We start from the raw sequence: 15,312 nt of genomic DNA, 5'->3' as shown, positions 1-15,312 counted from the left end.
CGGCCCGTTCCCAGCGTCCTGCAAACAGAGCCGGGGGGGGGGGGCGGGAGCTGCCTGCCCAGGGCGAGGACCCGCCCCCCCCGCAGGTGACACGTTCTGGGGCCCGAGCCCGGCGAGTCCGCGCGCTCCCGCCCCAGGGGCCCGAGAGGCGGGTCCGTGTCTCGGCCGGAGGGGAGCAGGGGGCAGCGCGCAGTCGCGTCACTGGGCTCCGCGCTCTCATTGGTTCGTGGAGCCCCGGCCCCGCCCCCTTCCTAGTCCCTGCCCCGCCCTCGGCGTCTCTGGGCGGCCCCGTCACTCCCGGCCGGACAGCAGGGCCAGGGGAATCCCCGTCAGAGCAAGGGGCGGGGCAATTCATGTCACTGATGATGTGGCCATGGGGCGGGCAATTGTGCGTCACTGGGGCGTGACAGCCCGGGGAACCCCTGTCAATCGGAGCGAGAGCAAGGGGCGGAGCAAGCAACGTCACAGTGGGGGGCGGGGTCCGTTGGGCACCAGCTGCGGCCAGTGGCTGCCACGGGAGAGCTGGGGGCGCCGGGATGCAGAGACAGTGGAGGGGCGGGGGGAGGGGCAGGGGTTGCACTGCGGCGGGGGAGGGGGGCGCTGCAGGGTGTCAGGCTGCGAGGGGGCTCGTGGGGCTCGGGGGAGATCGGACCCGTGGGAAAGGGCAGCGCATCGCCCCGGCCCGGCGCCCAGCAGCGGAAGCAGCATCTGCCCGGAGGCCTGGGGCGTGGCCAGGCATTTCTCGGTCTGAGCTAAGCCCGGGCGCTGGATTCTGATCGGAATCACTGAACCGGTGCGCATGCGCGGTCTGACCGGGCCCGCCCCATTCCGAACCCCGCGGCCGGGTTTTCAGCGCGTTCCCGATCGTGCTCAGGCCCCGCCCACCTCGCAGCGGTCTGCAGCAGCGTCACGCGCCGCGCGCCCTGAGGTGGGAGCCGTTGTGAGGGGCCGTTGGCGCCGTTACTCGCTGCGGGGGAGGCCGCAGCCCAGCGTGAGGGAGTGGGGAGGGCGGGGAATTGGCGCGTCACAAACACTCAATCCGCGCGTGCCCTCCCCCCCCCCGCTCCCACCTCGGGCTCCCTGATGCTCCTGCCGGGCTCGGGGTGTCTGCGGGGCTGTGAGGGGGCTGCAGAGTGTGCGGGGGGGGGGGATTTAAACACAGGATGGGGGGGGCACAGAGACGGGGGGCGGTCTGGCTGGGGCAGGGGGCTGAGGGGCCCGGGAGGGGGGGCGGGGCGGAGGGGGGGGGTGAGCGAAGCTTTGGGGGACTTTTTTGGTTTTTATTTTTGATTTTTTTTGTATCCTCAGTGCTGGTGCCTCAGACCCCCCCCCCCCCCGGGCCTGACCCCCCATTGCTGAGCTCAGGACAGTGACCCGGCCCCGGTCCCCCAGCCCAGCGGCAGCCATGGCTGCAGAGAGCCCCGTGGAAAGTGTCCGGGAGGAAGCGCCGCGTCCCGTCTGCCTGGAGGATTTCACAGCCCCTGTCACTCTGGAGTGTGGGCACAATTCCTGCCAGGCCCCCCTCAGCCCTCAGGGCAGAGACACTGAGCAGCAGGGACCCCTCCGGCCCAACCGGCAGCTGGCAAACGTGGTGGAACTAGCCAAGCCGCTGAGTTTCCAGGCAGCAGAGAGAGCAAGATGGGACGGGGTGTGTGGGGAGCACCAGGAGGCTCTGAAGCTGTTCTGTGAAGAGGATCAAACTCCCATCTGTGTGGTGTGTGACAGATCCTAGGCTCACACGGTGGTGCCCAAACAGGAAGCTGCCCAGGCGTACAAGGTACAAAGTTACTGTCCAGTGTGTTTTAATTACAGTGTTATGTCACTGACAGTTACCAGGCACAGTTGTGACACAGCTCTGTAAAGCCTACAAGAGATGCTGTAAAAAGTAAATGCTCTGGCTTTGTGGCAGTTTACATAAGATACCTCATGTGGGAAATGTTTCTCTGAGGCTCTGAATCCTGAAACCCAGCCCTCACTGGTGACAGGAGGGGTGTCTGCACAAGGGAAGGTGTTAACAATCACAGGAGATACGGGCCACTCTGTCAGTGAGCTGCCTTGGGACTGGAGAAGAGGAGGTTACAGGCTGTTACTGATCAGAGGAACAATCTGTCATTTGCCTTATAGATCCGCAGTGGCAGCTGGGCCCTGCACAACATCCAGCAAGGGAAAGTCCCTTCTCTGAGCAGGTCACAGTCCAGTTAGACAAACTGTGGGAAGGGAAGGTGGGGCAGCACCTAGTCGCTCATAGTCGCCAGGCACGTCAGGGATAGAGTTTAGCCCCGTACCCTGTTAGACTTACACTGCTCTCTGCCCCTCAGCATCACTGAACAGTGCTGAAATGTGACCCTTTAGGAGGGAAAGATGCCTTGATAAAGCCCTAGGTCCAGCAGGGAGTGAAGGTATCTAATAGGGATTCTGAACTTCTGAGGTGCTCCATGAGGGGTTAAACTCCAGTGCAGCCACTGACACTAGATGAGGTTGCTTGGCTGGATGCTGTGTGGGGCCCCGAGCACCTTCACTCAACCCATAGCAGGACTTCAGGAAGTGCAGGTCCATGCCAGACACAACTAGGATTCAACTGGATTGTAGCAAGAGTTCAAACTGGTTAACTGAAGAGCTAATGCTTATCGGTGCCAGTTACTGGTTAAACTCCCCACTGCCCCAGCAGAGCCTGCTTTCCTCTGGCAGCTAACGTCAGTCTGCAGCTGCTGGGAGTTCCCAGCAGTCCTTGTGGCCAACCCCGGCAGACCTTCAGAGAGATCCCTGGCCCAGGAGAGCCCATTTCCGCTACCAGCCCTGCCAGTCAGCAGGTTAAAAAACTCCTGTCACTGATAAAATTGTAATCGGTTACGTGATTAGTATTGTTGACCACTTTTACCTTCCTAATCCCCACCTGCATCATTCTTTATAAAGGTGCCACCACTGATCCTTCCCCTGCCTTCACAAGTGTCCTGCTGCATCCACAGTCTCCTCCTGTGTCTTTTTCTATGGAGCAAAATGCAGGACAATGTAGCACTTTAAAGACTAACAAGATGGTTTATTAGGTGATGAGCTTTCGTGGGCCAGACCCACTTCCTGAGATCAAATAGTGGAAGAAAATAGTCACAACCATATATACCAAAGGATACAATTAAAAAAAAATGAACACATATGAAAAGGACAAATCACATTTCAGAACAGGAGCGGGATGCAAGGGGGGGGGGAGGAAGGAAGGTAAGTGTCTGTGAATTGAGGATATTAGAGGTGGGGAGAGTGGGATGTTTGTGAGTTTTTATTTTTCTATGGACAAACCCACGTCCAGGGCTGAGTCCCTTCTAGGCAGGGGCAGATCTCCACATAGGGGGGAGGGATAGTTCAGTGGTTTGAGCATTGGCCTGCTAAACCCAGGGTTGTTAGTTCACTTCTTTCAGAGGCCGTTTGGGACAAAAATTTGTCAGTTGTGGTACTTGGTCGTGCTGTGAAGGCAGCGGACTGGACTCAATGACCTTCCAAGGTCCCTTCCAGTTCTAGGAGATAGGCAATCTGCATTATATTATAAAACTGGGACTCTCTTAAAGGCAGACAAATGGGCTCCTGACATCTGATGGGGTTTGCCCTCATGCTTATCTCTGTTTCTTCAGGAAAAATTGGAAGTCCATTTGAAGACTCTGAGGGAAGAGAGAGAAAAGGTGCTGGGAAGGAAAACAGCAGAAGGGAAACACCAGGAGTATCTGGTAGGTGCCTGTGGTTTGAAACAGCAGGGACTGGCAGTGGGAGGGTTGTTAGGAGGCAGAGTCCTGTGTGGCCTTGCTGAGGTTGGGCTTGTTTGTGTTTCTTCTGGATTGTGGATTGCAGGGTGAGATCCATGTGTAGACAGGCCCTGAGCATTCATGTCAGCACGTGAGTTAATGTCCAGCCTTTGTAGCTTTCCCAGAAATCCTCCCCAAGGGAGCTGAGTGTCCCCCTAAAGGGTTGTCTGCTCACTTGGTGTATTAACATGTTTCCTCCTTTTTCCTTCCTGGGTATCTCTGTCAGAGTGGTGCTAAGTCCTGCCTCATGCTGGCTCAGGGTCTGAATTTCCAGAGCCCATGAATAACAAAAGATGCTGCCCATGACAGACATGGGAACAGCCCTTTCAGAGGGACACAGGGCCCAAAGGAGATGCTGGGAGAGCCACCTCTGCCTACTAACCACAAAGTAGAGTCAAATGTCACACATTTTAGGGTTTTCCAAGAAATTCTCCCTGCTGCGCACTCAGCTCTCCATGGAAGGACCCTGGACTCCTTTCATGCCCTTGACCAGCCCTTTCCCTGTTTTCATACAGAAATGGACCCAAGCAGAGAGGCAGAAGATTGTGGCCGAGTTTCAGCAGCTCTGGCAGTTCCTGGAGGAACAAGAACGACTTCTGCTGGCCCAGCTGGAGAAGCTGGATGAGGAGATTGGGAGGCTCCAGACTTACACTGTCGGGAAACTCTCTGCACAGATTTCCCATATCAGCAAGGGGATCAGTGAGCTGGAGGGGAAGTGTCAGATCTGGATGTAACTCCATGTGCATTGCTGCCATGTGAGTAACTGCCGTGCTTTGTAAAGTTACAGGCACAGAGCTACTAGAGATCGTAAAGCCCCATTCGCTCAGGGGATCCATGTTCCTGGGGTCAGGGCAGGGGCTCTCTTCCTCTGTTTGCAAAATCCCTTCCCTGAGGTCCCCTGTGTGTGTGCAATGGGGCTAAGAGTCTTTTTTGTGTCTTTTTTCTAGGACATCAGGAGCACCCTGAGTAGGTACGTGGCTCTCACTCCCCTCACACTGCACAGCACAGGGAAAGAGCTTGGAGCTGATGTTAGCATCACATCTCCACAGGGCTCTAAGAGCCAAATGTTAGACACGAATATCTCTGACTCATTTAATTCTGAGGGTCTCACCCTCACACAGCAGACTCTGGAATTCCCCATTCAGGGCACAGTCTGACTTCAAGTGTTTCCTGGAGCTGTCACCTCCCTGGGGACTGTGGGGTGGAACATGGGCCTGTCACTGCTGTGCACTGGGCACATTCAGCCCAGGGCAGCAAGGACCAAGAGTCTGTCCCACCTGAGGGCTGTTTGGAGACCTGTGTGGAAGGAGCTGGGGATGGAGGAGCTGGTGTCTCAGTCTAGTCCCTACTGGACAGATTCCTTCAGCCCTTCACCTGGGAACCTCCTGTCCCTCAACGCCTAGAGTCCAAGGAGTGAGTTGACCATGAAGACTCAATTCCCCTTTTGTCCCCCAGCTAGTCTCCCCAGGACAGAAGTGAAGAACAGCAATGGGACCTTTCAGGGGAAGGTTGCATGGCCATGGACTGTGTTGCTGGGAAAATTGGAGGAATTCTGACTCCAGGCCTATTAGGGCTGAGACTCACTAGCCAGAACTTAGCAGCAAATGAAATACAATCACATGGAATTGTTTCTGTCCAGGTGTGAGACGGGGCAGTTCCAGCTGCCGGAAGAGATTTCTCCTGAACTAGAAGAACAAGTCAGAGGTTTCTCCCAGAAAACGATTGCTCTGTCGGAGACTCTGAGGGAGTTCAAAGGTACCTAGAAGGGATGGATTAGGGGAAAGTGGTTCAAGTATCTGAGACCATTGAATCTGGCCTATGAAGCCAACCTTCCCCTGCCTCAATTCCCACATGGAGAATGACGGTCCCATCACACTGCTCTCCTTAGAGACACTGAGCGAACAGACCCAACTGCTTGTAGATAGAGCCAGGGGTTTGCAAACTCAATTCAGAGATCAAAATGGCTAAAGTTACTGTGATGACCACGTGTTCCACCAACACAGCTCCAGGTTATGATAAGAGGCAGTAAGTGAATGAGAAGCCAAGTGGGAGGGGGTGAGGAGGGAAAAGTAAATCTCACTTACAGCTTCTCTCCTGGGACAGGTTGCGGGGATGTTGGTTCCATTGCTGGGAGGTGCCTGAGTGAGAGAAGGAATGAAAGTTTCAGACTGTTTCATACTCAGTTCCTGAGTGTGTCTCTGTCTGGTCTCTGATACAAGTGAAACGCAGAGTTCAGAGAGGGGACATTGTTATAAATAGGAGAGCCTGGAGTCTCACCTCTCTTATCTCTTCCTCCACCAGACACTCTGCCCTCTGCACTGGAGAGAGCAAGAGGAAAATCCCTGGGAGCTTTCAGACAGGGTGAGTTTGCAGGTGGAGAGTCTTTAAATGATGAGAAAATTCCAGTGAAAACATTTTCATGGGATTGTCATAGAAGTTACCAACCAGACCCAGTGACTATGGCGAGCACAGCTCTAAATCTCACCCAGTGATCAGTGAGGAGCCCCAGAGGTGCTGCATGGGGACCTGTGGACACTTGGAGAAACACTGGTCTATGGGTTTGTGCTGCTAAAGGGGTGAAGTTAAAGCGCACAGGGGACAGCACATTCAAGTTGAGATTTCACTGCTCAGTCAGTTTCAATATGGGGTTGGTTTCAAGCAATAAATAGGCTGAGAGCTGCCTGGCTTCCACTATATCAGTTCATTCAAGGCAAGAAACTGCTGGATCCCAAAGGGCTGTTACATCTAGTGCAGGCCTGGGTAAAATACAGCCCATGGGTTGGATCCACCCCACCAAGCCATTGGATTCAGCCCACATATGCCACTCCCCATCTCAAGTCACTCAGAAAGCTACTGAGCTTTCGTGGGCCAGACCCACTTCCTCAGATCAAATAGTGGAAGAAAATAGTTTATTTGATCTGAGGAAGTGGGTCTGGCCCACGAAAGCGCATCATCTAATAAACCATCTTGTTAGTCTTTAAAGTGCTACCTAGTTCTGTATTTTGTTTGAGCTACACCAGACTAACACGGCTACATTTCTATCAGAAAGCTACTGTGAGTCTGGAGGGGAGGAGGGAAGGCTTCAGGTGCTGCTTCCACCCCCAGGACAATATCACTGGCCAGTTTCTGGCCAGAAACAAAGCACTGTGCCCCCTTCCCTCTGGGTCATAGTCATTCACACACCCACATGGCCCTGCAGCCTGTGAGAGGGTCGGGCAGGCTCCCTGCCTTCCTGAGGTGGTTGGCCTCTGGCCAGGAGTCACTCAGATAAGTCTCCTGTCCAGAGCTTGCCTCTGCCACCCCAACCTCTCCCTTCCCCTCCTAATCTCTGCTCCCCACTCCTGCCCTCTGCTTTGCATACCCAAACTCTGTCCTCCTCCTGCAGCTATATATGCAAGAGCTCTCAGTGGTCAGAAACCCACAGTCCCTTGTCCACTCAGCCACTTACCTAAATTAAAGTTGCTTTTAATATCTAATGCGTAGTTGGCTAATCCAGCTTCCTAGATCACAGCCTGCCTCCTTCACTCAAACTCTCTCTTAGACCCCTCTACCTGTCCTGCATCCCACACCATTATCCCAAGATTGCTTCCTTCTCCCAATGTCCATCCCAGACCCTGCATTTCCTGCATTAATGTCATGGAAGCGTGCAGCTCTCAGCCACTTTCCATTTGGCCCCCCCCTCAACATGTATTGCCCACACCATTGACTGGATAAGGCTCAGCGAGAGCCAATAAGTGAAAGCTGAAGCCAGACTATTTCAGGCTAGAAGGGGCATAAATGGTTGATAGGGAAGAGGATTTGCTGCTGAAACAAATGAGCAAAGAACTGGTGGATTCTCCATCTCTTGATGTCTTCAAGTCACTGGGGGACTTTCTAGAAAATACACTGTGGGGAAACAGAGCTTTGTGCCTGGGTAACTGGAATAAGTGTAAATGGCTTGTGCCACTGAGGGGGTCAGACTGCATAAGTGAGGATATCTTCTGATCCCATTAATTCATGAATGTTAAGATCTCACCCTGGAAACACTCAGCACACGTGTTTAATAATAAGCATCTGAATGGTGGTGTTAACTTCACTGACTCTCTGTTGTGGAAAGGGTTTATAACATCTCTGTCAGATGAGAGAGCAAAGTTTGTGCTGCAAATCTGTGAATGAAGAGTAGGGGTTTTAAATACAGCAGCCTGCGTTTAACCTATGTCCATATTCAGGCAGATGAATATGTGGCTTGTTATCAGAAAAACTGGGTGCTGCGAACTAAATTCCATTGTGGCAGAGGCAGTAATGTTGTAACTTATGCCAGGTACAGACAGAAATGAATGTGTATTTGGGATCTAACTCCTGTGTGCTGTTTATGGAATATCTAGACTAAAACTTTTGCCCACAATGGCAGAATCTAGCATGTGTGTCACCATGGACAGAGTCTGTGCAGAATGGGGATGTGGAAAGGATTAAAGCCCCTTCTGAAATGTCTCCCTCTTCTCCCCCTACCAGGCTGCAGAACACTCATGTTTGTCTCCAGCTCAGCCCCTGGCCTGCAGAGCCAGGGACAGGAAATGGTCGTGGTGGAGCCGGTGAGCTTTGAGGAGGTGGCTGTGTATTTCTCTGAGGAGGAATGGGCTCTGCTGGACCCAGGCCAGAGAGCCCTCTGCAGGGATGTGATGCAGGAGAATTATGAGGCTGTGAACTGGCTGAGTAAGGATTCCTGTCCCTTTGGGTAACAGCAGCTGGGTGGGCTCTGGAGCATCTGGGTTGGGTTTGGTTTAGGGTTATTCATTGCCTCTGCCCCCAATGTCAGGAATATCTGCCCCAATAATCCTGGCTCTTGTGTGAAAGACTGTCCCCTCCGTGACCCCTCCCAGGGAAGGCAGGTTCAGGTCCCGTTCCATTTCCCCCCTATCTTGCACATCTTGTGCTTTGACCAGACGTGTGAGTGGAAGGGCTCAGGCAGGAACAGCAGGTACCAGAGGTCTGGGTCTGGCTGCTGTTAGTGGCTGCAGGATCCCCATGTGGCAGTGTGCTCAGGCACTGAAAGGAGGGCGCGGTTCCCAGAGTCCTTCCCTGCCTGTAGCTAATCTCTGTGACATGCTGGTACTTGTCAGTGGGAGGGGCTGGATGCTGGGGCTGAGGGAGGGTGGTTGAGGCAGTTCACGCTCTGCGAGTATTTTGTCCGAGGTAGCTCTGTAGTAGAGAAACGTGAGCAGAGCTCCCCTTGCATTTCAGGCACAGGCTGGGTCTCCTTTCAAAAGTTCAGCTTCATTCTCTCTCGGGCTCACTTGCCTCTCTGTTCAGTGGAGATAAATCATGTCATCTGTCTTGTATTTTTATAAGTTCGGGTACGAACTTTTTCTTCCTGTGTGAATGTCTGGCTTCATGCTCAGGAGACCTGTGTTCAGTTCTCTGCCTATCACAGTCCTCCTGTGTGACCTTGATCAAGTCCCTTTAGACTCTCTGTGTGCAGTCACCTCTCTCTTTACTAGTTTTTATAGAGTGTCCCTGTTTCTCAGGGCTGGGAAGGATACCAACACTAAAGAGGGGTGATACTTAGCTCCATATGAGCATCCCGATAGCACAGTGTGGTCCTGATTTACACCAAAGTTCCCAGGTGCTGCTGTGATTGATAATTTTGTTTCCCGCAGTGACTGCAGTACCATTAGAATTGCTGCTAGCGCCACAGAGCGTTGATACAGCTGTTCAGGGCGGATCTTTCTGGAGCCTTGATGCCAGCGGCACTGGTGGAGCGTGCAGCTTATCCATGCAGCACACCACAGGGTTGCCGCTAAGAAAGACCCAGGCTCCATTCGGAGGCTAAGGCACTCGGCCAGGTTTATTGTGAAAGGAGCAGGGTGCTAGTGTCCCAGCTCATCAGGCACAGGTATAATGAGATTGTCCCAACCCAATAATGGTACCAGCTCAGTCAGCAGCTAGAACACTGCCCCTCAGCCAACATCAACATGCCCTTCCTGTGACTTCTCCTCTCATATTGACCAAAATAAAATGCATGTTGAGTTCCATGTGTTGCCACCCAACTTGGCCTTCTGCCTGTTTGTTTGAACAAAACATCCATATCCATTATCCCTTCATCCCGCTCTTGTGCACAAGGGTCAGTGAGCTATCTGTTAGGACTGTGTGTTTGCAGTTACTGCAGAGAGCGGTGTGTTGATTGCCTTCCTCCTGCTCAGGAATGTGATTTCTTGGTTAGTTGGTACCAGTGCTCCACCATTCTGCCAAAGCCTGGCTTGTTTTAGTTCAAAAATAATGGACATAAACAAGATAATCCTAGTAATCAGATCAGAATTTTCCCATTGACTCGTCACACAGCACACTTCGCACAAGCTATCTTGCGATTGTGTGACAGTGGTAGCACAATGATCTCTATTGTGGCTCTTCTGAACACTAAATGCAGGTCCGAGAAGGGGTGGAGGCAAAGCTGAGGGGAAGGCGCTCACAAGGTGCAAATGTGGATTCTGTGCCTCCCTGGAGCGGTCCCAAATCAAAGGCCAGGCTCACTAGAAGAGGCAGACTGGGAAACGACACAAAGGCTGCTGCTGGCAGAATAGAACTGAGGCTACAGACAGGGAGCTGAGTAACAGCCACAAGCATCAGAGAAGCAGCATGGTCCAGCTCCACCCTGGCTGGTCGCTGGAGAAGCCTAGCGCCACCCTGAGCAGGTGCGGGAAAGGCAACTGTTGTAGGCAGCTAGCAAGGCCCACCCAGACACAGGTAGTTGGGATCAGGAGTCAGGAGCATAGGCATGGCCTGAAGCAGCCTGCCAAAGATTCACTTAGCTGCTCAGACAACTTGCTCTGCCTCCTTCTGGCTCAAGTAGAACATCTGAGCCAAAGAGCAGGGGGAGCCCAGCCCAGCAGCCAGGAGCTTTGTGGACAGAACCTTGGGGAGCTAGAGCTAGTCCTTCCTCTCCAAGTCCTAGTGACCTGGCATGTGGCCGCTACAGTCTGAGCCCTGTCTGGGGGCCTTGGTGTCAGACCTGCCAGCCCTCCCTAGAACTCCCCTTCTGAGCAGTATGTCCCTGTCCTGCCCTGAGATACTGGGGATGGGGGGGATGGAATGGGCTTTGAGGGGGACTGAGTTGTACCCTAGAGAGTGCAGCAGAGTGCTCAGCTCCCCTGGGGAAAGAGCTGGGCCATTCTCAAGGTGGGGGGAGGGGATGCGCCTTTACTGCAGGTGTGTGTGTGTGTCCTGGGCTCTTGGAAAGAAGCCTCTCTGGATGGGTGACTCAGATCCTGACTCTGGAAGCAGGAATGGCAGAGACCTTAATGAACAAGATCAGCACTTGATTAATTACTCTGCAAACAGGATTTCCACTCTCTGAAGTTCATGTGATCTCCTGGGTGGAGAGAGAGGAGGAGTTGCAGGTCCCAGATCACCAGAGCTGTGAGGAAGGGGAGATCATCAGTGGCATCCACACAGGTGAGCAATCAGTTAAATTGCCTCAGAAACCAGCTTATAGTAGGTGTTAGTTGTGTGTTTTCATGAAGTCTGTCTGATTCTTTAGCCTGTCTTCAACTTGAGCCAGAGCACGGTGGATGAGGAAAGGCTGGGAAGAGTTGTGAAGAAGGGTGGTGAACTCATCTCATTCAATCGTTATTTGAGCGTGTGTCCCCTTTTCTATTCCTCTTTCAGAGTTTTCTTTCAGCTCATCATAGACAATAACTCCTGTCTGGATTATTTCTCTATCCCAACAGGTGATGGAATGCTGACCGAGAACTATGATCTTGTGCAGCAGGAGGGATCGGAGCAAGTGTCTCCATGTGGGATGTTACTGGAAAGACCTGAAGGGCATGTTTCCCAGATACGAGAGCAGAGAGACTTGCGAGAGTCAGCATAGCCCAGAAAGGCAGCATGGAAATCATCCAGGAGGGGGACAGGATAAATCCAGTCACAGGAGCCAAGGGGAGAAAAGAAACACAGAAACCATTCAACAGAAAATCCCCCATCAACAGTCACCCTGCAATTGTAGTGACTGTGAAACTCCTATTGAACATCAAAGAGCCCACTCAGGAGAGAAGCCCTTCAAGTGCTCCGACTCTGGGAAAAGCTTCAGTCAGCACTTGCACTTTACAAACCATCAGATACTACATATGAGAGAGACACCCCATAACTGTTCTCACTGTGGGAAAAGCTTCAGTAGAAGCGATCACCTTGTAAGACATAGGAGGACCCACACAGGAGACAAACCTTTCAATTGCTTTGACTGCGGGAAAAGCTTCAATGAGAAGTCACACCTTGTTAGACATAGGAGAACCCACACAGGAGACAAACCTTTCAATTGCTCTGACTGTGGGAAAAGCTTTCTGAGGAGCTCACACCTTGTTTCACATAGGAGAGCCCATACAGGGGAGAAACCCTTCAACTGCTCTGACTGTGGGAAAAGCTTCCGTCAGAATTCACACCTTGTTAACCATAGGAAGACCCACTCAGGAGACAAACCTTTCACTTGCTTTGACTGCAGGAAACGCTTCAATAAGAAGTCACACCTTGTTATCCATAGGAGAACCCACACAAGAGAGAAACCTTTCACTTGCTTTGACTGCGGGAAAAGCTTCAATGAGAAGTCACACCTTGTTAGACATAGGAGAACCCACACAGGAGAGAAACCTTTCAATTGCTCTGACTGCGAGAAAAGTTTCAGTACAAGTTCAGAGCTTGTTATCCATAGGAGGACCCACACAGGTGAGAAACCTTTCAATTGCTCTGACTGTGGGAAAAGCTTCAAGAAGAGGTCAAACCTTGTTACACATAGGAGGACCCACACAGGGGAGAAACCTTTCAATTGCTCTGACTGTGGGAAAAGCTTCAGTAGACGTTCACACCTTATTAGACATAGGAGAAACCACACGTGAGAGCTACCCTTACCTGCTCTGACTGCAGGGAAAGCTATAGTCGGTGCTCCTGCCTTACTAACCATCAGATAAAACATACAAGAGAGTCTCCTCATAACAACTTTGATTGCAGACAAGGCTTCAAACACAGGTCAGACTTTAACATAAGAATGGCCATACTGGGTCAGACCAAAGGTCCATCTAGCGTAGTATCCTGTCTTCCAACAGTGGCCAGTACCAGATGCCCCTGAGGCAGTGGACCGAAGACGATGATCAAGCAATTTGTCTCCTGCCATCCTTCTCCAGCCTTTGACAAACAGAGGCGAGGGGCACCATTCCTTACCCCCTCACTAATACCGTTTTATAGACCTAATCTCCATGATTTTATGTAGCTCTTTTTTAACCCCTGTTATAGTCCTAGCCTTCACAGCCTTCTCTGGCAAGGAGTACCACAAGTTGACTGTGTGATGTGTGAAGAACTTTCTATTATTAGTTTTAAACCTGCTACCCATTAATTTCATTTGGTGTCCTCTAGTTCTTATTATAGGAACAAGTAAATAGTTTTTCTTTATTCACCCTCTCCCCACCACTCATGATTTTATATACCTCTATCGTATCCCCCTCAGTCCCTTCTTTCTGAACTGAAAAGTCTCAGTCTCTTTAGCCTCTCCTCATATGGGACCCATTCCAAACCTCTAATCATTTTAGTTGCTCTTTTCTGAACTATTTTAATGCCAAAGTATCTTTTTTGAGGTGAGGAGACCACATCTGTACACAGTATTCAGGATGTGAGTGTGCTGTAGATTTATATACGGGCAGTAAGATATTCTTCATCTTATTTTCTGTCCCCTTTTTAATAATTCCTAACATCCTATTTGGTTTTTTGACTGCCGCTGCACACTGTGGACATTTTCAGAGAACTATCCACGATAACTCCAAGATCTCTTTCCTGGTTAGTTGTAGCTAAATTAGCCCCCATCATATTGTATGTATACTTAGGTTTATTTTTTCCAATGTGCATAACTTTACACTTATCCACATTAAATTTCATTTGCCATTTTGTTGTCCAGTGACTCAGTTTGGTGAGATCTTTTTTTGAAGTTCTTCATAGCCTGCTTTGGTTTTGACTATCTTGAACAGTTTAGTAACGTCCGCAAACTTGGCTACCTCACTGCTCACCCATTTCTCTAAATCATTTATTAAGTTGAATAGGATTGGTCCTAGGACTGACTCTGGGGGAACACCACTGGTTACACCTCTCCATTCTGAAAATTTACCGTTTATTCCTACCCTTTGTTTCCTGTCTTAACCATTTCTCAATCCATGGAAGGATCTTCCTGGTTATCCCATGATAACTTAATTTACACAAGAGCCTTTTGTGATGGACCTTGTTAAAGGCTTTTTTGGAAATCTAAGTACACTGTATCTACTGGATCCCCCTTGTCCTCGTGTGTGTTAAACATAAGACAATCTACAGATGAGAGAGAACTATTCAGCTGCTCTGACTGTGGGGAAAGCTTCAGTGGCCTATATGTCAGTCCCCTCCATCTTTAAGATCACAGCCCCAGCTAGAGCCTTCAACCAGTAGTCCTAAGATTTTCCATCCATGAGTGGAGTGAGTTTTTTCTTGTGCACAAACAGTGACATTCTGTGCGCTTGTTCAGATGTGTGCCTACATGGCACCCATGAGTTATTGAGAGTTTTACACACACACACATGCAATTTAAATTATGGAAGAAATATACTAAACCAAAGGATAATTAGCAAGGTGCGTGACCCTGCACACATGGACCCTGAAAATGTACCAGCTTGGCTTCCAGTCTCATTCCCACCCTGCCTTGCTCTACTGTTCCTGCATCCATGAGCTCCCGATCTCCTGCACCCCCATCCTGTGCACCCTTTGCCACCAACCCTGCATTGTGCCCCTAACTTCTGCAGTGTCCCCTTCATCCCAACCTCTGCACTTTCCTCCCAGTCTAATCTAGTCATAGGCTATGTCTAGACTGGCCAGTTTTTCCGGAAAATCAGCCACTTTTCCAGAAAAACTTGCTAGCTATCTACACTGGCTGCTTGAATTTCTGCAAAAGCACTGACTTCCTACTGTAAGAAATCAGTGCTCTTTGTGGAAATACTATGCTGTTCTCGTTCGGGCAAAAGTCCCTTTTGCGCAAAAGGGCCAGTGTAGACAGCTGAGATTTGTTTTCCGCAAAAAAGTCCCAATCGCGAAAATGGCAATTGGGGCTTTTTTGCGGAAAAGCGCGTCTAGATTGACCACGGAAGCTTTTCCACAAAAAGTGCTTTTGCGGAAAATCATTCGTGCCAATCTAGACACTCTGTTCCGAAAATGTTTTTAACGGAAAACTTTTCCATTAAAAGCATTTCCGGAAAAGCATGCTGGTCTACACGTAGCCATAGTGTAGTAATTTGTAAAGGATAAAAAATGAATGCACCATCCCTACTCCTTGATTCTAAAGCTCATTCTACAGCTGCAAGTTAATGACATTCAGAAGATGAATTTAGGGATATCACCAGAAAACTATCCAGCTCTTTTTCTTCAGACCACATTACTTCACTGTATATAGGACATAATCTAATTATAGATTATATTTTGTATAGTATCTGCATGGTTTAGACACCTGTCAATCATAGAAAAGTCCCTTTAATATGTCATCAATTGCATATTG

General features: G+C 50.6%; 2 protein-coding genes across 3 annotated transcripts in view; both read left to right on the top strand.

Moving 5' to 3' along the window:
* LOC102454544 (zinc finger protein RFP-like) overlaps positions 1–5,543 on the top strand; it is a 35,396-nt gene extending 29,853 nt beyond the window's left edge. The window contains exons 11-13 of the mRNA XM_075909472.1: positions 4,304–4,543; positions 4,736–4,758; positions 5,428–5,543. The gene's annotated coding sequence lies outside the window, so the exon portion shown is untranslated. The remainder of the gene's footprint in view (positions 1–4,303; positions 4,544–4,735; positions 4,759–5,427) is intronic.
* On the top strand, positions 4,768–13,685 carry LOC142820488 (zinc finger protein 620-like). Of its 2 annotated transcripts, XM_075909496.1 has the most exons (5): positions 4,768–5,543; positions 6,090–6,149; positions 8,280–8,480; positions 11,103–11,216; positions 11,492–11,779. In XM_075909496.1, the coding sequence occupies exons 1-5, from the start codon at positions 5,393–5,395 to the stop codon at positions 11,632–11,634; spliced, it is 669 nt and encodes a 222-aa protein (XP_075765611.1). In that variant the 5' UTR covers positions 4,768–5,392; the 3' UTR covers positions 11,635–11,779. The 2 variants fall into 2 exon arrangements, with proteins under 2 accessions (XP_075765611.1, XP_075765610.1); XM_075909495.1 differs by lacking the exons at positions 4,768–5,543; positions 6,090–6,149; positions 8,280–8,480 and having other exon boundaries at positions 10,465–11,216; positions 11,492–13,685.
* Positions 13,686–15,312: the final 1,627 nt, after the last annotated feature.

This window comes from Pelodiscus sinensis, chromosome 26, assembly GCF_049634645.1.
Source record: "Pelodiscus sinensis isolate JC-2024 chromosome 26, ASM4963464v1, whole genome shotgun sequence".
Classification (NCBI taxonomy): domain Eukaryota; kingdom Metazoa; phylum Chordata; order Testudines; family Trionychidae; genus Pelodiscus; species Pelodiscus sinensis.
Note: the sequence above shows the minus strand (reverse complement) of the source record. Positions and strands in the feature narration are given on the sequence as shown.